At 45.2% G+C, this 21815-nt stretch overlaps 1 protein-coding gene across 27 annotated transcripts in view; it reads left to right on the top strand.

Annotated features, from left to right (window-relative positions):
- Nucleotides 1–21815, top strand: part of RBFOX1 (RNA binding fox-1 homolog 1) — a 1291038-nt gene that overhangs the window by 1222744 nt on the left and 46479 nt on the right. For 24 of the 27 annotated variants that reach the window (XM_048494240.1, XM_048494237.1, XM_048494248.1 and 21 more), the window contains 2 exons: nt 1527–1607; nt 19064–19196. In XM_048494240.1, coding sequence (XP_048350197.1) covers nt 1527–1607; nt 19064–19196 — 214 coding nt within the window. The remainder of the gene's footprint in view (nt 1–1526; nt 1608–19063; nt 19197–21815) is intronic. The other 3 variants (XM_048494254.1, XM_048494249.1, XM_048494241.1) reach the window with 1 other exon arrangement.

Below are 21815 nucleotides of genomic sequence, written 5' to 3'. Positions count from 1 at the left end.
AGTAAAACAAAAATTGACTGGGGACGCTCGTTGTTAAATTATATATAAATTTGGTTCCCGGTGTGAAATAAGGAGCAGTTGGGCTTTATTAGCAGACTTGTTTGTGAATTTGGAATCGGTGGTTAATAAAACCAACTGTTAAGCGAGGAGGGAAGAAATAAATCACTAAATTAAACCATCAGTAATAAGGGGGAAAGGAAAGTTTGTTTGTACAGGGGGAGGGAGAAATATGGGTGCAGACTACCACACCAAAATGCAAAAGTAGACTTTCCCACAGCTGGAGTTCTGATCCAGGAAGTCCATAAACAATTGCTTAAGAGGTTGGACAGGGACCTGGGTTCAAATTTACACTTTGCTATGCTCACTGGGTATTCTAGGGCCAGCCTCTTTCTCTGTCAACCTCCTGTACCTCGCAAGGCTGTTGTGGAAATAAAATTCCCTCCTCGTCCTTTTCCGGCTCAAAATTGCTTCCTAAGGCAGGTGTCCTGGTCAGAGTTAACAGTGCTTCATTCATTGAGCTGACCAGGATTACTTTCATGGACTGAAGCAGCTCCAGATGTTCCATCAGTGGCACGTCATTGATTGGGGCGTTCACTCTGGCAGCACATATACTAAAATTGGAACGACACAGAGAAGATGAGCAGGCGTCATTGATCTGGCTGGTTTTGACCCTGGCAGAGCAGAATATTCAGGGAGATGGGAATACTGGTTGTGGTGGGTTTTCCAGACTGTGTGGCCGTGGTGTGGTAGATCTTGTTCCTAACGTTTTGCCTGCATCTGTGGCTGGCATCTCAGAGGTGTATCACAGAGGAAAGTCTGTTACACCCTGTGTCTAGTGAGAAGACTTCCCTCTGTGATACACCTCTGAAGATGCCAGCCACAGAGGCAGGCGAAACGTTAGGAACAAGATCTACCACACCATGGCCACACAGCCCGGAAAGCCCGCAGCAACCAGTTGAATCCAGCCATGAAAGTCTTTGACAATACATTGAGGTCAGAATAGTTTCTGGGCAGGCTGGATTTGGTAGTCTATGCTTGGGAGAAGAAAGAGATGGAGGCCCCTTCCACACATGCAGAATAATGCACTTTCAATCCACTTTCACAATTGTTTGCAAGCAGATTTTGCTATTCTGCACAGTAAAATCCAGCTGCAAAGTGCATTGAAAGTGGCTTGAAAGTGCATTATTCTGCATGTGCGGAAGGGGCCGGAGAGAGATCAGCCGCAGTCACTGATGACAGAGTAATGGCCGTGCCAACCTCCCGGCTGGAAACAATCATATATATGTGTCTTGGAGGGGAGTGAACGCTGTGCTGATAGAATGCTAAATATATGCTACTTAGTCAATGTGGGGAGGGTCTTTCTGTTGTTGCTTGCGGTCAATGGCATGGCATGTCAAAAGCCTCATGGCTGTTTGTCACATTTTTGGGGGGTGGGGGGTGGCTTTTTAAAAGCATATCAGATCTAGTGTCAGTTTTCCCGATATCAGACCATCTTCTCTTCCTCTCTTTCTTTCTCTCTTCCATAGGCAGGGTGCTGCTGTGCCAGGCAAACCAGGAAGGATCGCCCGTGTACAGTGCCCCCAGTTCACTAGTATACACCTCCACAAGTAAGACAGTCTTACGGCTCTCTTTTTCATTTTGCCTGTGAATATTGATCAGGCCCCAGCTTATTCTTTTCAAACAATGCAAACCTCTCCCTGCTGCCCTCCCTGGATAAATGTGTTATTTAGAGAGAGAGAGAGAGGGGGAGAGAGAGAGAGAGAGAGAGAGAGAGAGACTTGTGTATGGGTGTAGAGTAGATTTAAGTATTGCTGGCTGTCCATAAGCAACCAACTCTCGGCCAAGCTGCTCAGGGGTGGTACGGAATAATTGCAAACATTCCAGCCAAGGAGGAGGAAAGGCGAACCTGTCAATTATTGAGAATTCTGAGTAATTTCCTTCAATGAGTTGTGTCGGGAGTCAATGCCTGACCCCAACTTGATCCCGCCCCGACTGCTTGAGCAAAACCCATGTAAAGGTGTTTGGGAGCAGCAGCAGCAGCAGAAGAAGGCCATTGCTTTCACATCGTGCATGTGAACTCCCCAAGGCATCTGGTGGGCCACTGCGAGTAGCAGAGTGCTGGACTAGATGGACTCTGGTCTGATCCAGCAGGCCCTTCCTTAGGTTCTGGAAGAAGGCTGGTGGAGGCAGTGGCTGGGGTCCAGGTAGGTCACTCTGACACAGCCAAGACCGTGGCCACCTCCAGAGCAGCCATTTTCTCCAGGTGAGCTGCTGGCTGGAGTTCAGTTGTGATGCAGCAGAAAAGGGAAGTCGAACCCAGATTTGGGGAAGGCCAAGATCGGGGCAGCGGGGAGAGAGAGCCAGACGCCTTTCCAATCCTGAGACTGGTGGGCCAGATAACCTCTATGAGGACTGGGAGCCTGTCTCAGGGTGACGGAGCCTCACTGGGTGAAAGAACGGTTGGCTTAGAGAAAAGCTGGTCTGTCTTTGTCCTGCTTCAACCAAGTAAGATGTTCTTAGAAAGCAGGAATGGTGCTGGGTTATCTTTTTACTCCAGAACACTTTTCCCGCAGCTCCAAGGAGTCACTTTGGGGGCTTGAGTGGAAAAGCTGCTGTGTTAGGGAGGAGAGAGGATGGAAACGCAAAGAAGACAGAGAGGTCTCTTCTGCACGTGCAGAATAATGCGCTTTCAATCCACTTTCAAAGCACTTGGCAGCTGGATTTTACTGTGCAGAAGAGCAAAATCCACTTGCAAACAATGCTGAAAGTGGATTGAAAGTGCCTTATTCTGCATGTGCGGAAGGGCCCAGAGTCTGAGTTATCTTCTTGTATCTGAGGAGGAATTTCTTTCTGGAGGGCTGTAGAGATATCCAAGGGCAGAGGCTAGAATATGCAGGGGGGGGGGGGCTGAGGCTGATGGGTGTGTGCGGGAGGGTTCTCTTATTTCCTGTCTCCCCACTGCTGAAGAGCGAAATGCGAAGGGCCCCTTTTTCCCCAACGCAAAAATTCTGCTGCTTCATCCAGTTGGACATATTTCTGTGCATTGCTTAAGCTATTGCTTTGCAGCGGATTTGAATTATAAACCGCTTTGGCAGCCAATCCATGCCCAAAAGCATGGTGGAAATAGGATTAAATAATAAATAAGGAAACTTTGGGATGGAGGGAGGGGAGGCTAGAAAGGAAGGCAAAGCAGACGGGCTGGGATCTGGCAGAGTTGATATGCAGAGCACAGACAAGAAATATTGTTTTGTTTGTATAAGAAATATAAGCAGAGAAGCTCGACCAACATTTCAATTAAGTCAGTTCTAGGCTTCTGGTTGCAGTAGGCAGATTGCAGAAGCTCAGCCAGATCAGCCCTGGTTCTAATCGGGTTGGAGAAACCACCAAGGAAGCCCAGGGGCGTGACTGTTCTCAAATTTAGGCAATGTTAGATACCCGTATGCCGATTCTTATGAGAAGCCGAATGGTGCCTGTGGCTGTGTGTGAGAATCTCTGGATCAGGTCCACAATCTCTCAGTCAACGGGACTGGCATATCTCACAAATTGTGGGTGTTTTATCAAAAAGAGGGGGAAAAATAAGGGGGGAAAAGATTTAGGTGGTTCAAAAGCTCCTAAATCCATCCGCCGCTGCACCAGTTCTTTCCATAATTGTCTTAAGAAAACTTCCATCAGTTTTTGTAATTAAACTAATGGTCCAAATGAATTTCCAGATCACTAGCTATTCATTCCAATATGTCATTACACTGAGTTCAATTAATAGGAAGTAAGTTTACAGCCCATTGTGTCCCTAAAACACTATTCTGTTTGAGCTGTTTTAATTAGCAATATTCGCTCTGCTACCACCAACTCCTACCCACTGCTACAGACCACACATGCTCGTTCGATGTGCCCTTTCGTTGGATGCTGGGGCCATTCATCGGGTAGCATTAAGCAGAGTGAAACACTGATAATTAAAACCCTAATGTATTTCTTCCTCTTAAAGTTCATGGGCTCCGTATCTTTATGGCAGAAACTGGAGCATCCAAGTTCACATGGAACTTCCTTATCCCTTGGTCTCAGTTCTCCTGAAACCCTACATGTGCTCCAATGTTCAAGTTACCCCAATCATTTCACTGGAGGGAAGTGTATGTAAATCTCTCTTCTTTCTCTTAAAATACACATGGTAGCTAGAGCATATAGGGAATCCCTGTGGGGCTCAGAAGTAGACTGAAAGACTAACAGGGCACTTCTATGCCCATTGACTTCAATGGGTTTACCGCAGTATAAGCCAGCGTGGTTAAGAGCAGTTGAACTCTAACCTGAGAACTGGGTTTGATTTTCCATTCCTCCACATGAGGGGCAGACTCTTATCTGGTGGACTAGATTTGCTTCCCCACTCCTCCACATGATGCCTACTGGGTGACCTTGGGCTACTCACGGTTCTCTCAAGTCACTCTCAGACCTGCCTACCTCACAAGGTGCCTGTTTTGGGCAGAGGAGGGGAAGGAGTTTGTAAGCCACTTTAAGACTCCTTGTGGTTGAGAAAAGTGGGGTATAAATCCCAACTCTTCTTCTGTAACCCTGCTTTCGGGAGCAGAGGTGTCCATACCTGGTGCCCGCGGGTCCTTGCCATCCTGAGCCCAGTCATTGAGCACTTTCCTATGTGCTGAACGATGCACTTTCAATCCATTTTCACTGCACTTCCCAACTGGCTTTTACTGTGTGAACTAGCAAAATCCACTTGCAGACGATCGCTGAAGTGCACTGGAAGTGGATTGAAAGTACATCATTCCGCATGTGTGAAAGCAATTCTTAACAGCCAATTCTTTATTCAGCAATCCAAGCCCCTGAAAATGTTCATGTCTCACATACTGTTGCCTAGAAGCAGAGCCCCTCCTTCTCTGCCTTCTTCTCCCTCTAGAAGCCCCCTCCCATTTCCCCTTCCTAATTACAGCCCAGCTTCTTCCTTGTTCCTTGGCCTGACTCAGAACACCTGGGTTTAAAGAGTCACTGTCCTCACAGCTTTCTGCTGCAACACCCTTTGAGCTTCCCTGGGCCAGACTGCAAAGGCCACCCGAGGTCCCAATCTGTGCCACCCAGGTGAGTCTTCTTGATGATGGGCCCAAGGAGTTGTTTCTGGGTTAACTGCCACATTTAGGCCCCTTCCACACCTGCGGAATAAAGCACTTTCAATCCACTTTCACAATGATTTGCAAGTGGATTTTGCAGATCTGCACAGTTAAATCCAGCCACAAAGTGTACTGAAAGTGGATTGAAAGGTCATGATTCTGCATGTGCGGAAGGGACCTTACGTTTTTGAGCCATTTTTCTACCCAAAGCGAAATTGGAAGTTAATTTGGAGGGGCCCCTGCCCATTTTTTTTTATCTGTAGGAAATTTGCCGAAAGTTAAAAGAGTTTATCTAAGCTTCTTCTTTTTTTTAAGGAAGGAGTCATAACCACTGATTTGTTGTGGGGTTTCCATTTGTCATATGTCCCAAGACACCTCCGGGGTGAATTCACAGGGTTTGCTGCTTGGTTAAGCGTTTTGTGGAATGGTTCAATCAAATAATGTTGATGGAGTAGTACAGTTTCTTAGGGTAGTGCAGTGGTTAAGGCATTGAAATAGGATCTAGGAGAAGCATGTCCAAATCGCCTTCTACCCAGGTTCTTTCCCTTTTACTTCTGGAGGGAATCTTTTACCGGCCTTCTACTTCTCTTCTACCAGAACTCTACCCTACCTTAACGAGGGTTTCTTTGGAGATGAAGCAGATAGGTGCAGAAGTGCTCTCCTTGGCAAAAGGGATTGGAGTTATTCATATTATTTATTTGCATTTATTCCTTTCCCACCTTTCCCCACAGTGGGGCCCCAAAGCAGCTTACATTTTTCTCCATTCCTTTGTTTTATTCTCACAACAACCCTGTCAGTTAAGTTTGGACGGGAGGGTGTGATTGGTCTGAGGTCACTCAGCAAGCTTTCGTGGCAGAGTTGGGATTCGAACCTGGGTCTTCCAGATCATGGTCCAGCACTTAGCCCACAACATCACACCGGCTCTCCAAAGCACATTAGCTCAATCACGAAATATAGAGCTGCTTCCAAATGTTTATCTAAATCTCAGTACGGACCACATCTTGGGGGGTGGAATGGAAAGATATAAAAAACGGTCTAGATCAGTTCTGGAGGAGGGGGTGCGTACTAAATTTCAAGGCAAGGCTATGCTGAAATGAAATTCCAGTAGGACAATAAGTTTCAGTTCAGATTTAGTGTGGTTTCTGAGAGGCTCCCGAACAGCCCTAGGTAGTTTATGCAAGATGACTTCTTTTTCCTGAGTTGCTACCCTTTTATTCCGTTTTGGCCTGCTCTTTTCAGAAAGCAATGCCGGCTGCTGTCTTCTGGTGTGCTTCCTGGCCACAGCCTTGCCTTGATATTTCTTTCACAGAAATACATATGACAGATAAGTAGCCTCGGTGGGATATTTTTGCCTCGTGTCAGAGAGATATTAAAACAATAAACTACATTGCCCTGGGATTTTAGCTCACGAGAAAACTGAAAACAACAAGGCAGAGATGAGATAGTTTTGAAAGGTGGCTAGGCAGGGATTTTATTTTTATTTTTTTTTTGAGACGGAGAGAAAGAAACCCTCCCCGGCGTGCGATACCAGTGGCAGGAAGCATTTTGATTGGAGCGCAGCGTCTCTGTCTTCAGTGGATGGGGAAACAGGCTTCGACTACCTTAGATCCTGTCGTTTTGTAAGGGAAGGAATATGATTTGCATTCACAACTGTTTGTCGTGGTGGTAGGCTAAGAAAACTGAAAAAAGCACTTGTTGTTTTACAATTAAATCATCTGCGGTTCCTCCCCCACTGGTTACTTAACCTGCTCTGTGCTTTGATACAAGTGATTTAAAACTTGTGCACCAGTTTATCAAAGGTGGTTCAAGCATCATGTGTATCTACAGGCTAGTCTGTGGTTATGGTGAATCCACGCTGACAGCCAGTGTGGTGTAGTGGTTAAGAGCAGGTGGATTCTAATCTGGAGAACCGGGTTCAATTCCCCGCTCCTCCACCTGAGTGGCAGAGGCTTATCTGGTGAACTGGATTTGTTTCTGCTACATTCCTGCTGGGTGACCTTGGGCTAGTCACAGTTTTTTGGAGCTCTCTCAGCCCCATCTGCCTCCCAAGGTGTCTGTTGTGGGGAGAGGAAGGGGAAGGAGCTTGTAGGCCACCTTGAGTCTCCCTACAGGAGAGGAAGGTGGGGTAGAAATCCAAACACTTTTTCTTCAAGTGGGGAGCCTTTGGAAACTGAAGGTACTTCTGTATGGAGTCATCACCTGCTCTCACCACTTATCTTCCTGTAAAGCATTCGTGGTTGGAATTAACAACCAAGAATCCCAGAGTCTTCTCTGGCTCTTTTGAGGGTAATGGCTGAAGATAATACATGGGAGGTGAGGCTGACAGTCAAAAGGAACTTCTTAGTGGTATATTTTTTGGTTGACCCGGCTCACCTGCCTCCACACGTCCAATCCTTAAAGTGTCTCCTCCGTAAAAACTAGTTTCAGGAGGATAGCTATGTTCATCTGCAGAAGAACGAGATTCATGCCAAGTAGTACCTTAGACATCCACAAGACTTCAGTGTATAAACTTTTGAGACTCAAGGCTCCTTTTTTAGAATACCAGCTTTGACTCTCAAGAGGTTTTACCTCGAAGATCTTGGCCTCTAAGGGTCTACTATACTCAAATTTAGCTCCCTATAAAACTAGTTGTTCCTGACAAGATTTGAAGCAATGGTGTCTTCGGTTGTCTCTGTTGGATTCCTGTTCATACCCTTCTGTAACGCGTGTGTTCCCATGTTTAGTAGCTTTTGCAGTATTCATCTGAGGATTTCAGCAGTGGCCTGGACTTCTGTTCTTCTCTCAGAGCAACGGATGGGACTTGTGCAGTCTTCCTCATGGGCTCTTGTCAAGGGTTGTTTTCATATTTGTCTCCCGAAAGACAACCTACCACTTCCTATGATTTCCAGTAGATGGTGCTAGCAAATCACAGACACCTCATTGAGTGTTGGAGGTGGGTGTGGGGGGGGATACCTTGTGTCATAGGGGGACAATTCCCCTCTTTTTCAAGCCCCTTTGAAATGGGGACAGTTTTGAATTTCTTGTTCCCACAAGTGAGATACTTAAGCCTCCCATTTTTATTTTACTTTCTCTAGCATGCAAATCGAACCCTTAGTCCTGTAGTTTTGCGCTGCTTTCCGTTTGCCATGTTGAAAGTTTCCACTAAAAATGTGTATCTTTCAAAACATTTGTTGATCAATCAACATTACACATAGATTATACGCATGAATGTTGTACACTGGACATCATTATAATGAATGCCATTTGCAGAAATGTGCATAAATCACATTGTACGCAGGCCTACCTTAATTATAAAAATACGATGAGCGTGAACAATGCAATCGAATCCATAAAATGAAGGATGAGAAGTGGAGAATAGAGACTGCTAAACTCGTAGTATCTGTGAATCTAAAAAGAAATGCAGTCAGAAAGATTTGTTCGTGGTGAGTTAAGAATTAGTTTCAAGCGCCGTCATTTCTTTCCAAAAATCTGGACAACCGTTGGTTTTTCGCAAGGGTGAATTCTTCATTGGAAGCCATCAGCAGGCTCTTAGATAAGCATTTCCAAGGGACGGCGGCGCCAATAACAGCTAAACAAATTTGACTAAAACAGATCTCTCTCTTTTTGGTAGTAAAATGTCCTAGTCTTTTGAATGCATTATCCCAGTACGCATCTCCAAATGCATCTGTGGCATTAAACACGTTTTAATAAAAACTTTTCGAAGATCATCTTTAAACACTGGGAATTACTCAAGGAACTCAAGGCCACCTTGGAAGTCAAATGCTCCCACTCCCCCAGCACGCATGATAGTACCATCAAGGATCTCATCAGCCCCTTCATCTTTGGCTCATTCCGCACATGCAGAATAATGCACTTTGAAACTGCTTTCAGTGCTCTTTCAAGCTGTGCGGAATAGCAAAATCCACTTGCAAACAGTTGTGAAAGTGGTTTGAAAACGCATTATTTTGCGTGTGCGGAAGGGGCCTTTGTGACCTGCCAAAACACGAAATGGAGCTGATGAACCCTTGGCTTTCTGGCAGAGCAACCAGCCAGCAGAGACAGTATACAGCATACAGGTCCAAGCCCGAGGGGACTCACTGTAAAATTCCTTCCCTGATCCAAATAGCAGTAAAAAGTGAATTTTGCTAGTTCATCTGAATTGACCCTCCTCCATTTGCAATTTTATTTTGCAAGCTCCTCTCCCCCCCCTCCCCCCATCAGAACTTGTGTTCTTTGGAGCACCCGTGAAGAAAGCTTGCAAAAAAACAACCCACAAATGTACATCAAGTTTCCTCCAGTCCCTGTGATTCTCATTTCTGCTCCCATTTTCTTCCCCGTCCTCCTTTCTACAGCAATGTCCCCAGGTGTGTGGAAAGGTAGTTCTTCAAAGCTTCTAGCTCCACTGGAATCAGGAAACCATCTGCTCCCACTCCTCCCTCACCTTCCCTGCTGTTGTGGAAGTTTGGATGAGCAAGTGAGCTCCTCCTGAGATCCCCTTTATCTCAAGACAATCTCTTTATCTCAAGATCTCTTTATCTCAAGACAGTCTACCAGCTGTCCAAATGGGGCTAGCTGATACCTGGGGAACCCCCAACCTTTGCACTGTTTTGGGTTTCCCTCACCTGACTTGTACAGGCTAGCCTGATCTTGTCAGATCTCAGAAACTTAGATCTCAAGGTCAGCCCTGGTCAGTTTTTGGATGGGAGACAACCAAGGATGTCATAAGAACAGAAGAAAAAGCCTGCTGGGTCAGACCAGAGTCCATCTAGTCCAGCACTCTGCTACTCGCAGTGGCCCACCAGATGCCTTTGGGAGCTCACAGGCAGGATGTGAAAGCAGTGGCCTTAAGAACAGAAGAAAGAGCCTGCTGGATCAGACCAGAGTCCATCTAGTCCAGCACTCTGCTACTCACAGTGGCCCACCAGGTGCCTTGGGGAGCTCACAGGCAGGATGTGAAAGCAATGGCCTTCTGCTGCTGCTGCTCCTACCTGGTCTGCTAAGGCATTTGCAACCTCAGATCAAGGAGGATCAAGATTGGTAGCCATAGATCGACTTTTCCTGCATAAATCTGTCCAAGCCTCTTTTAAAGTCATCCAGGTGAGTGGCCATCACCACCTCCTGTGGCAGCATATTCCAAACACCAACCACGTGTTGCGTGAAGAAATGTTTCCTTGTATTAGTCCTAATTCTTCCCACCAGCATTTTCAATGCATGCCCCCTGGCTCTAGTATCATGAGAAAGAGAGGAAAATTTATCTCTGTCAACATTTTCTATCCCATGCATAATTTTATAGACTTCAATCATATCCCCCCTCAGACGTCTCCTCTCCAAACTAAGGAGTCCCAAACGTCGCAGCCTCTCTTCATAAGGAAGGTGCTCTAATCCTTCAATCATCCTTGTTGCCCTTCTCTGCACTTTTTCTATCTCTTCGATGACCAGGGTTATGACATAAAGGCAGGCAATGATGTCTCTAGCCTTGAAAACCACATCAGGTCTTCTTTGACTTGACAGCAGAAAAGGAGGGAGGGTGACTTTGGACCAAACTTTTCCCATAAAATATGTGCATTCCTCAGGGTTGTTGGCAGATCATAAATCAGCATAATGTACTATATCACTTTTTCTAATAACAATCATAACAATGGACCGTCAGATAAGATCCGGTTCCAAAACATGAAAATCTGATATTGAAAAGTCATTAAAGAATCATAGCCAGATTTCATTCAGCTTCTGAGCATTTCGGACACATTTCCAGGGCATGGTTAACTTCACTGAAGTGGGTGCTTCCCGCATTTTAAATGCTCGGGGTGATCATTTGGATACCATTTTGTGGTCTTTGGTGATCTGCATAGTGATATTCCTTCTTCATCGCAATCAAAAACAACCTATTTTCTTGAAATTCCTATCTACAGTGTTCATTGTGACCCAACCTTGAAACTATTCCGAGTGCATAAGTTTAGAAAACTGATCTAATTTTGATAGTGACTTTATTAATAATTTAACTTCAAAATGTATCCATTTCGCCCTTTTTTGATGTAAACGTTTGCATTTCAAGGAGCAGTAATGGTGTAGGAGGTTAAGAGCTCATGTATCTAATCTGGAGGAACCGGGTTTGATTCCCAGCTCTGCCGCCTGAGCTGTGGAGGCTTATCTGGGGAATTCAGATTAGCCTGTACACTCCCACACACGCCAGCTGGGTGACCTTGGGCTAGTCACAGCTTCTCGGAGCTCTCTCAGCCCCACCTACTCCACAGGGTGTTTGTTGTGAGGGGGGAAGGGCAAGGAGTTTGTAAGCCCCTTTGAGTCTCCTGCAGGAGAGAAAGGGGGGATATAAATCCAAACTCTTCTTCTTCTTCAATTGCACGTGTCTGCTTCTCTGCAGTCCTCTTCATATCATACACATACACAAAACTCAGAACCAAATGAAATTGACCCTCCTGTCAAGTTGAATTCTAGGAGACTGAAACGTCGACTTGCTTTCCCCAGGGAATGCTGCATGGCTTCTGCCCAGGAGCAGTTGTCAATACATTTGAAAACTCAGATCACAGTTATGCTGTGAAAAAAAGGGGGGGTCATTAACACACATTTAGACGCCTAGCCATGTTTGATATGTTACTTGAATTAATTCATAGCCTTTCATTATGACTTGGGGAAGTTAAAAAAATCATCTGCTGGTAACTGGGATGTATATGATCGAGGGGGGAAACAGCCTTCTGACATGTTTGGACATTGTGAGTTTTGAGCAACAAAGTCTTCTGCATTTCCCCATTTTTTACAATCTGTATCACCAGATGTTTAACTGTAAAAAAGTGAAAATAAATGCCCCGTTTGCAGGCAGAAATATTGGCAAGGCAGTCTCTCAAGCGAAATGTTGTCCAGAATGTGAAAAGGGAGAATGGTAGCAAGATTGGAGAAAGTTTTCTAGGCTCTGAGAGAAGTTATGGAGAAGTTGAAGTTGCCTCATAGGCAGGAGGGAAGATGCAGAGACGTAGGAAAGATATTGGTTCAGATGTGGAGACACACCCTTTCCTCCTAATCACATGTGTTTTGACCCTGGACCACTTTTGACACTTTGAAATCCCATGTTATGATTCCACTTTGCAGCTGATGAATCATCTTGCGCTTTCTTCACCAGGTTAGTTATTGAGGAAGGCCCACCCCAAAGGGAATCAACCACAGAAGGTTCCAATGGCACCAGTGGCACTTCTTGCTAAAAGGATTCCAAATAGCAGGAGGAAGGAAATGCATTTGTTATAATTTATGCCATTGCCTTCAGTCTTCTGCCTTTCTGTATTGGTTTTGTAGATTGTATCCGCAAGTTGTATGTAGGCTTTGGGGTTTGTTTGTTTTTACATAATATATACCATATTGATGGGTGTAATGTATGTCAGTTGCACACAAAGCGTACATACAATGTGTGATACTCTTTTGTGAATGCACATATTGGAAAAAGGCATACAATTTAGGAAATGGTTTTGATGCAAGGATAGAGGACATACTGACAAAATAATCACGGGGTTTCATTTGCACAAGGGAGCAATGAATGGGGACTTTTAAGTCAAGACAGCAGATGTGAGAGTTGTGGTGTGGATCCAGATGGCCAAGTCAGTCATATCAAGGTAAGGGGCCATTACAGAAATTGGAACAACATGATCCATGAATAGGCCAGACAGTTTATTATCGGTCCTATCTTCCAGTTTGCCTGTGTTACAGTTGGCACCAAGATCACATCATATTCTCTATATTTTATCAGCAACACACTTGGCTAGACCACATGGATTTTTATTCTTGCCCCAACTGTTCTGTTTCCATGGGCTTCATTTTTTCTTTGCAACAAACCCTTTTCTGCGGAGAGGAATCCAGGCTCAAAAACATTGGGTTCTCCTTTCCCAAAACTCATGCCACAGGTGTCTGCATTTTTTTTTGGTAACTGCCTCTCTTTAAAAAACCAAACAGTTAATTAATCAGTGCTGTGTCAATTTCCTCTGTTCCGTGTCAATTTGTACTAAGGCAATTAATCACTAATCGTCACTCCGTCTGCAGCAAGCAAAGAGGACCCATCCGCAGCATCGCCCCCTCTTTGAAAAATAAATGGCGCCCGACGAATCTATCACGTCTTCCGTAATATTTTATCGACACGTCTGCACGTTGCAATAGGCTGCAGTCAGAAGCAGCTGTACTTCAATGCGATATGAATATTAAAAGAACAAATGGGAACAGATTTATAGGCTATTGCGGCTCTATGTCAGTGAGGAGATTACGCCAGGCAAATGAACAGTGAAAAATTACTCTTCCATGTGGGGAATGGTGATTAAACTTGTACATTAATTAGAAATTGTGTATGTGTGCGCGCGCGGTGTGTGTTATGTTTTCTTTTCAGTGAATTTCAAATGAGACTGGCCTTTGAAAATAAAGTTTGTCCAAAATTAGTTGAAGCAACACAGTTGAATAGCAAAGTAAAGTTGAGCACCGTGGCAAATTAATGATTGTCAAAATACAGTGGGAGTTAACCAAATTGGACGGAGGACACGTTAACTTCTCTTCTGCCAGTCTCTGTGGCCTATAAATGCCTAGGAATTCGTGTGACCAAGCTCATGTGACCCAGCAGCGGCGTAGTGGCTAAGAGCAGGTGTACTGTAATCTGGAGGAACCGGGTTTGATTCCCCGCTCTGCCGCCTGAGCTGTGGAGACTTATCTGGGGAATTCAGATTAGCTTGTACACTCCTACACACGCCAACTGGGTGACCTTGGACTAGTCACAGTTCTTCTGAGCTCTCTCGGCCCCACCTACTTCACAGGGTGTTTGTTATGAGGGGGGGAGGGAAAAGAGCTTGTAAGTCTCCTATAGGAGAGAAAGGGGGGATATAAATCCAACTCAACAACAGCAACAACAAGCCTTTATTGGCATACAAAACAGGACAAATTTTCAGAGTAAAACAAGATTTAAAAACACAGTTAAAATTACTAATTTCCAGTATAAAATTTGCAACAGTCTCGCAAAAGAGCACATCAGAGCTGTTCAGGAGGTTGGGTATCTTGTAACACTCTTGCCGCTGGGAACATTGCAAGAAAATAGAATTCATATATTTCATGCGTATCTTATATTTAGGGCATACAAACAGAGAATGGTCAAGTGTTTCAACTGTAACCAGATCACAAGAACAAACCCTTTTAGAATGTTCTACATTCTTAAATCTTCCCTCCAGAAGAGCTGATGGCAATTCTTCTTCTTCTTACTCTGTGCATGACTGGGTTAGCTGGTGCATCTGTTTCTGCACGTATTGGTACATGTTTCTATTATGCAATATCTTTTGGCATAGAGTGAACCACCCTACCTATGTGGTACAGGTGAGTGGTCAGCCTAGTTCATTCAAGGTGATTCTTGGAAGGGTTGAATGTGTGTCCCCTGCCAGGAGTAAAAGAAGAAGAAAAATTGGATTCCCCCCCCCCTTTTCTCAACTCCAAGGAGTCTAAAAGCAGATTACAAGCTCCTTCCCTTCCTCTCCCCACAACAGATACCTTAAGAGGTAGGTGGGGCTGAGAAAGTCCCAAGAGAACTGTGACTAGCCAAAGGTCACCTGGTGGTAATGTAGGAGCGGGGAAACAAATCTGGTTTACCAAAATAGAGTCTGCTGTTTATGTAGAGGAGTGGGGAATCGAACCTGGTTTTCCCAATTAGAGTCCACCACTCTTAGCCACTAAACGTGCTGGCTCTGTTATTTCAGTCAGTTTTGATACAGAGTGAACCGCTATGCCTGTGCTGTCCAGGTGAGCTTAGTTCATGGGAAGTGATTCTCAGAAGGCTTGGATGTCTCTCCCTGGCTGTTCTGACCAGAAAAAAATCCCATTTCAATTTATCTCTTTGCGACACAAACCCACGATTCTTTTATTTTCACACCAGTCCATCTTGCGTTCCATCCTCCTATAAAATGTATATATTTTTTCAGGGGTGTTTGCGCACCAATAAATCAGCATTGTACATTACATGTAGACATGAAAATTCTCTCAGCCCTTCATCCCACTCCCAGCTCCCGAAGCACCTCCGTGTAAGTCCACCCATGTAATTGGCAAGAGATTCCATGCATTTTTTGTCTCGAGGATGTCGCGTGTGCCAAAATGCACAAGTGATGCTTAAAGGTGCTGTGTGGTTTCCGGGCTGTATGGACGTGTTCTAGCAGCATTCTCTCCTGACGTTTCGCCTGCATCTGTGGCTGGCATCTTCAGAGGATCCTCTGAAGATGCCAGCCACAGATGCAGGCGAAACGTCAGGAGATAATGCTGCTAGAACACGGTCATACAGCCCGGAAACCCCACAACACCCAAGTGATTACGGCCATGAAAGCTTTCGACAATACATTGATGCTTAAAGGATTTGGAGAACAGGGTTGGGATCTCTCAGCGGAGACTGAAGCCCACACAGACCACAGCCACGTGATTTGGGGATAAAAACATCCCCACTCTTGTGGCAAGAGGGCACCCCAGTGGCTGGCACGTAGGGAGCTGGGCCTGATAATGCGGGGAAAGATTCATTCATCCATTTTGATGGCACACCTTCCTTTTGGCATGTGGTTCTCTTATGCAAATCCAAATTAGAGCCGCAATGCAAAGAATAATTGGCCGTTAAAGGGGCTGCGTGTTTTTATGGCTTTGAGGGAGAATCGGCCTCCCGTCGAGCCGTGCATCTGCCACTTTGTCATTGGGGCCTGAGCTTTGAAACTTGACTATATCCTTCATAGCGTCTGCCGCATGCAGGGGAATCTCTAGCGTCGAGCAGCGTGGCAGACACTCCCTTTTGAGTCTTATGTTTAAAAAAAAAATTCAGCATATGCATTGCAGTTGACTGCCTGGTCGCACTCCAGACAATTGTTTATCTCATTTAGTATGAAAATGAATGGGAACGAGGGGTGTTTATTGTTATCAGTTAGTAGAAATTAGCATGAGTTTACTACTCAGGTGCGAGTGTTGTGGGGACGTGCAGGCTGGCTTACGTCCTCTGGTGCGAAGGCTACTTTCTATCGGCGGCTCTCCACTTTTCCCTGGATATGTGTGCAATCAATCAGAAATGTGCCTGTCTTCTGAAAAGATGGGCTTGTGTTTTCAGTGCATCAGGTGCTCTCCTCTTGTGACTCATCGGCCAAATACCCTCTTGGGGGAAAAATGTAATACTGCTTATGCTGGCTGTCTTCACCCCAGGAGCCCACCTGTGCATTACCAGACCCTATAGCAGTGGTGGCGAACCTTTGGCACTCCATATGTTATGGACTACAATTCCCATCAGCCAATTGGCCATGCTGGCAGGGGCTGATGGGAATTGTAGTCCATAACATCTGGAGTGTCAAAGGTTCGCCACCACAGCCCTATAGAATAAGGACTTGCTGCTAGCCTGTATACCTGGAGAGCCAAGGGTGTTTCCTGCCTCTCTTCAGACACCTGTTGGGTTCCTTTCTAGCACAGATAGGCTCAGAGTCAGTTGTTGGTAGTGCGGCAAAAAATTGTGTTGCTCTTTTTACTTGCCCATGGAAAATGGCCGAGGTCAGAGGTCAATTGTGCAGCTATGTGGGGGAGATATTTGGGAGACTCTGGATCATGGTGGAGGCAGTGTAGAAAACCTGGACTCAACGTGATCATAGAATCCTGGAGAGTCGGTGACGTGTCTTTCCCCCCATTTCCCATGTTGCTCATTCAAGCAGCAACGGGGCCACGGAGGGCAATGTTTGGAGTTTCCCTGACATAGCAGATAAGTTGGCAACCTTATGTGGAGCATGCACAGGTGTTTCCAAATTCAACCCCCAGTGTCTCCTGTTAAAACTACCTGGGGGTCAGTTTACATATAGGCAGAGACTTCTTTGTGCTGATATAGACATAAAGAGTGTGTGTGTCTCGGACAAAGAGAGAGCCAGTATGAAACAGTGATTAGGATACTGGACTTGAACCTGAGATTTAAAAAGTTTGAATCATAGAGTTGGAAGGGCCACCAAGTCCAACCCCCTGCCATGCAGGAACGCACAATCAAAGCACTCCTGACAGATGGCCATCCAGCGTCTGTTTAAAAACCTCCCAAGAAGGAGACTCCACCACACTCAAAGGCAGTGAATTCCACTGTTGAACAGCCCTGATAGTCAGGAAGTTTTTCCTGGTGTTTAGGTGGAATCTCCTTTCCTGCACCTTGAACCCGTTACTCCTGGTCCTAGTCTCTGCTCCCTCTTCACCTTCTCTTCACGAAACATCCCCAGCCCCCTAAGTTTCTCTCTCTCTCTCTCTCTCTCTCTCTCTCTCTCTCTCTCTCTGTTGACTTAAGACTGCTGGGAGTGTTTCTATCTATTTTTGTTCCAGTGTTGCCTTGAAAACGTAGTACGAAACCCAACGGAAAAGGCAGGGCTGACTTGGCAACATCTTCTAGCTGTAAATTAAGCATTCTATGTATCATTACCTCTCTTCATTTATTTTTATTAGGGGTTTGCTCAGTAATATTTGTTTTACTCGCCTGCTTGATTAAGACGCTGGTTCCAAAACCTACCCTGGAGCAAGGATCTCAACATCCATTTAGGCGGCACCAAGCGAGGGCCCCTCCATTTTGTTGTTTTGCTTGCAGGGAATTTATCCATTTGTCTTGACATGTTTTAAAGAACGTAAAAAAATGCACGGACTACCTCCCCCCCTCGTCCCCTGTGGGGAAAAAAATTAAGAGCTTCTTTTTTAATACAACCATTAGAGGCTCAGAAATGCTTCACAGATGTCTTTGTGACCCGAGATGGAAGGGACCCAGTCTGCTTCAGTAGATCAGGGATCAAAGATGTAGAAAAGGTTGATCCATAACAATCAAATAACTGGAGCACATTTCCTAAAGAGTTTCGGGAAGTTTTATTTTTTTTTAAAGATGATGGGGACTGAGATTTACAACATCATGCAAGAAGTGGGAGACAGATGTTTTCTTTCCTCCCCTATAACACTAGAAACCACAGTTAAATCAGAACTGCAGAATAGCCACAGGTAAAAGGAAATTCTTCCTCAATACAGCCTAATGCAGTATGCTGAAACAAGACTGGAGGTTAAAAACAGAAGTCTTGCAGGTGATAGGTCCACCGATAGCTATGAATAGATCTTTTATTTTCAGAGATGGTGACTCTCTCGCTACCAGCGTTTGGGAGCAATAACAGGAGGCAGCAATGGTCTCTGGACCTGACCCACTGTCCTTCCAGGTCAACATAGTAGAATAACTGGGAGACGGGGCTCGAGACTTGGGGAATTTTGACCATTTGCACAGCACCTCTCCAAAGTGCTCCGCATTTTTATGTTTCTCTTTTGGTCCCGCTTAACACTGGGGTCTCCAGTTTTCAATGTCTGCAGTTCCATCGAGACCTTTGGAAGACTATTTCCCAAGGTTCCTGAGGTCTGGTCTCTTATCATGGCAGCATTCAAGGCAGTGGAAGGCGGAGATGAGTCCTGTAATGGAGGCTGAGGCCTGGTGGAGGGGCCGAGTCAGAAATCCCATCATGCTGCTAGTGATGATAATGCTCTATATTTCTAAAATGGGTATTCAAAGCCATCCAGTCTGTGCACACAAGGCACATGTCAGGAACCAAAAAAGCATTGCCTACTGAAAGGAATGAAACTGGGGCCCTTATGATGAATTGGAGATTGCAGTCCTGGATTTGATATTGGCCCCTTCCGAACATACAGAATAATGCACTTTCAATCCACTTTCAATCCACAGCTGTGTGGAACAGCAAAATCCACTTGCAAACAATTGTGAAAGTGGATTGAAAGTGCATGATTCTGCATGTGCAGAAGGGACCTGAGTGTCACTACCTTTGGTACGGATAAATGCTTCAAAAAGCTGCACAGTTCTCAGTGGCTTGTCTTTCCAGAGTCAACTGACGTGTTTCCAATATCTCTCTCTCTCTCTCTCTCTCTCTCTCTCTCTCTCTCTCTCTCTCCCTCTCTCTCTCTCTCTCTCTCTCTCTCTCTCTCTCTCTCAGTGCCAGGTTTCCCTTATCCTGCCGCCACCGCAGCTGCTGCGTACAGAGGCGCACACCTAAGAGGCCGGGGACGTACCGTCTACAACACGTTTCGAGCAGCCGCTCCACCTCCCCCAATTCCAGCTTACGGCGGGTGAGTGGCTCAAGGCCTGGCGGGCTCCTTGCTCGGTGTTCTCCACATCCTCTCCCCACCCCCCCAAAGCAATCAAGCATTTGCGAATGCCATGCATGATGATCGCGTCTCACCACACAAAACCACACGCAGCATGCAACCAATCTCAGTTGCCTGAAGTGGAGCACCTTGCGCACGGAATTGACAAATGATAGTAATTTGCACTGTCATGGTCGGTGGCTTTAAGCATTTTGTGCGTCCCATGTTGTTATGTAAATTCCCCTTGAGAAGGAACGCTGGAGAAAGAGAGAGAGAGAGAGAGAGAGAGAGAGAGAGAGAGAGACTCTCGTAGAGGTAAAGATGTATTTTTGGAGGATTCCAAACATCTGGTTATCGAGGAAGTCAAATAACGTTCTAAATCTTCCTCTTAAAAAAAAAACCCTCCACCAAGTGAAAGTTGTCTCCTCACCTGTCCTGAGGGTTTTATTTTTTATTCCTGTTGTTACTACTAGTTGAAAAATTAAGATTGCTAAACAGCGATGCGAAAGGAAGTTGTCTATTGCAAGGGGCCAGATGCTGGGACAGCGTATCTCTGTATATGCTGTACATGAACACCTAGAGAACCCCTTTGGGATCCCTTTCTGCAAGACCTTTCTGTACATCTCAGTTTTGCCCCCACCACAGCAGTGGTCCCAAGTGCTTGCCGCCTGTCTCAGTTGCCTTTGTCTAAATAATTATACTCCTAGTGGTGGTGATGGGCACCCAATCCTCTTCTGGAATCCAGTGGCTCTTTTAGGGGATCACTCAAAACCATCCCTATTGGCCTAGCCCCCATTCTCATAAGCACACCGACATACACCCCAGTTCAACAATGGCCGAGAAAACTGGGGACACTTTACACAATCCGTAGGTTCACACAATTCAATGTCAGCAATTGGTTACTTGATTCATCTACTGTAAGAACACTGGCTGTCAAAGGCCCCTTCAGCACATGCAGAATAACGCACATTCAACCCACTTTCACAACTGTTTGACAATGGATTTTGCTATTCCGCACAGTAAAACCCAGCTTCAGAGTGCATTGAAAGTGGATTGAAAGTGGATTGAAAGGGCATTAGTCTGCATGTGCGGAAGGGGCCAAAGATCCACCCCAAAGGGGCCAACTTTACCAGTCGCCAATTCATCTGCCTGAAGATCAGAATACTGGTCTTTTTCAATACCCCATTCTGTGCAACAATCCTGCAAATTATGTTCTGGATACTAGATTGAGGGAAGCTTCTATTTTTGTTCAGGGATGTGAGGGCGATCTGGTTGTGACATCTGTCACCCCATTGATCGCCAGGGTTGATTCGGCTGATCTGGCTGGCTAGGCGGGTGTCCCCTACCTCCCTCACCGCTCCATGTGCGTCCCTCCCGAAGCTGCGCGCTCGGTGGAAGAGGACGACCATCCCAGATAGAAGGAGTGTACCGTTCTTCGGTCAAGGGTGTTTTTGTTCAGTCATCAAGTCAAAGTGAATGTATTTATTTTGCAGAACGGGACTTGACTAGCTGTAGAGCGTAAATGCAGAGCACGGAAATCCTAATTTCCACCGCCACCCCCCTTAGATATTTTGCTGCAGCCTTCTCTCATTGATGAGATCTAACTGGGCATTTTCTGCTTATCTTCCTAACAACTAGAGGATGGGTTTTTATTGATTTAGGGAATTAAACTTCCCATGTACTGATCCTTACCACTTCTGTTGGAAAAAAAAAATATTGCAGAAGTCATCACACAAGATATGGGAAAGCTAGTTTAACAAATGGAGAACAGATGTAAGATTACTATAGAGAGGAAGCAATATTTGATAGAATATGGGGAACAGTTGCAAAATATAATTACATCACATACAATATGTTGCTTTCGGAATGATCACATTCCATCACTGGGTGGCGTTATTTTTTTTTTTGGTCGTAATTTTTTTTTCTGTTGGCAAAATAAAGTCAAGATTGCAAAATGCTTACAACCCTGGTTTAGGACAGCCTCATTTTCAAGCGGGCATTAAGAATGATTATGCCAGCAAAATGGTGCTTGGGAGAGAGGTGTATGAAATAGAGTGGAAGGGCATAAAATTGCATATTGTGTCAGCCTTTTATGTGGATAATGGCAGTGCAAAAGTTTAGGGCTGGCACATCTAAGGCAGGAGTAGGGGTGGAAAAATGTTTTTGAAATAATCTATAATCATAACCCCTGGATCTGTAAATCTGAATATAGCGTCCCCCTCCAACACCCCTGCATCTTCATGCTGATGCAGGTGAAAAAGGCATTGTAAGGAAACTGAAAGGGGTAAGTAGCGTTCACCCAGCATGAAAAACCACACTTTATAAACTGTAGTCTGATCTAAGCCGAGTTCATTATCATCTCTGAACTCTGAACGCAGACGACAAAATGGATTTGTTGACTGTGACTCAACTGGTCACCCAAACCAAAGTTTGTAGCTGGTTGGTTACATGCAGTTTGTATTAACTGTGGTTCGTCTATCACACATGAATTCACAAACCACAGTTTGTGGAGTAGAATTGCCCCAACACAGAGATTTGTCAGATATCACTCATGTTGAATTGGTCAACCTTCATACTCTGAGGGAAACTCTTCCGTCCATT

This window comes from Sphaerodactylus townsendi, linkage group LG04 (assembly GCF_021028975.2).
Source record: "Sphaerodactylus townsendi isolate TG3544 linkage group LG04, MPM_Stown_v2.3, whole genome shotgun sequence".
Classification (NCBI taxonomy): domain Eukaryota; kingdom Metazoa; phylum Chordata; class Lepidosauria; order Squamata; family Sphaerodactylidae; genus Sphaerodactylus; species Sphaerodactylus townsendi.
The sequence above is the reverse complement of the archived record's forward strand: the minus strand, read 5'-3'. Positions and strand labels throughout refer to the sequence as shown.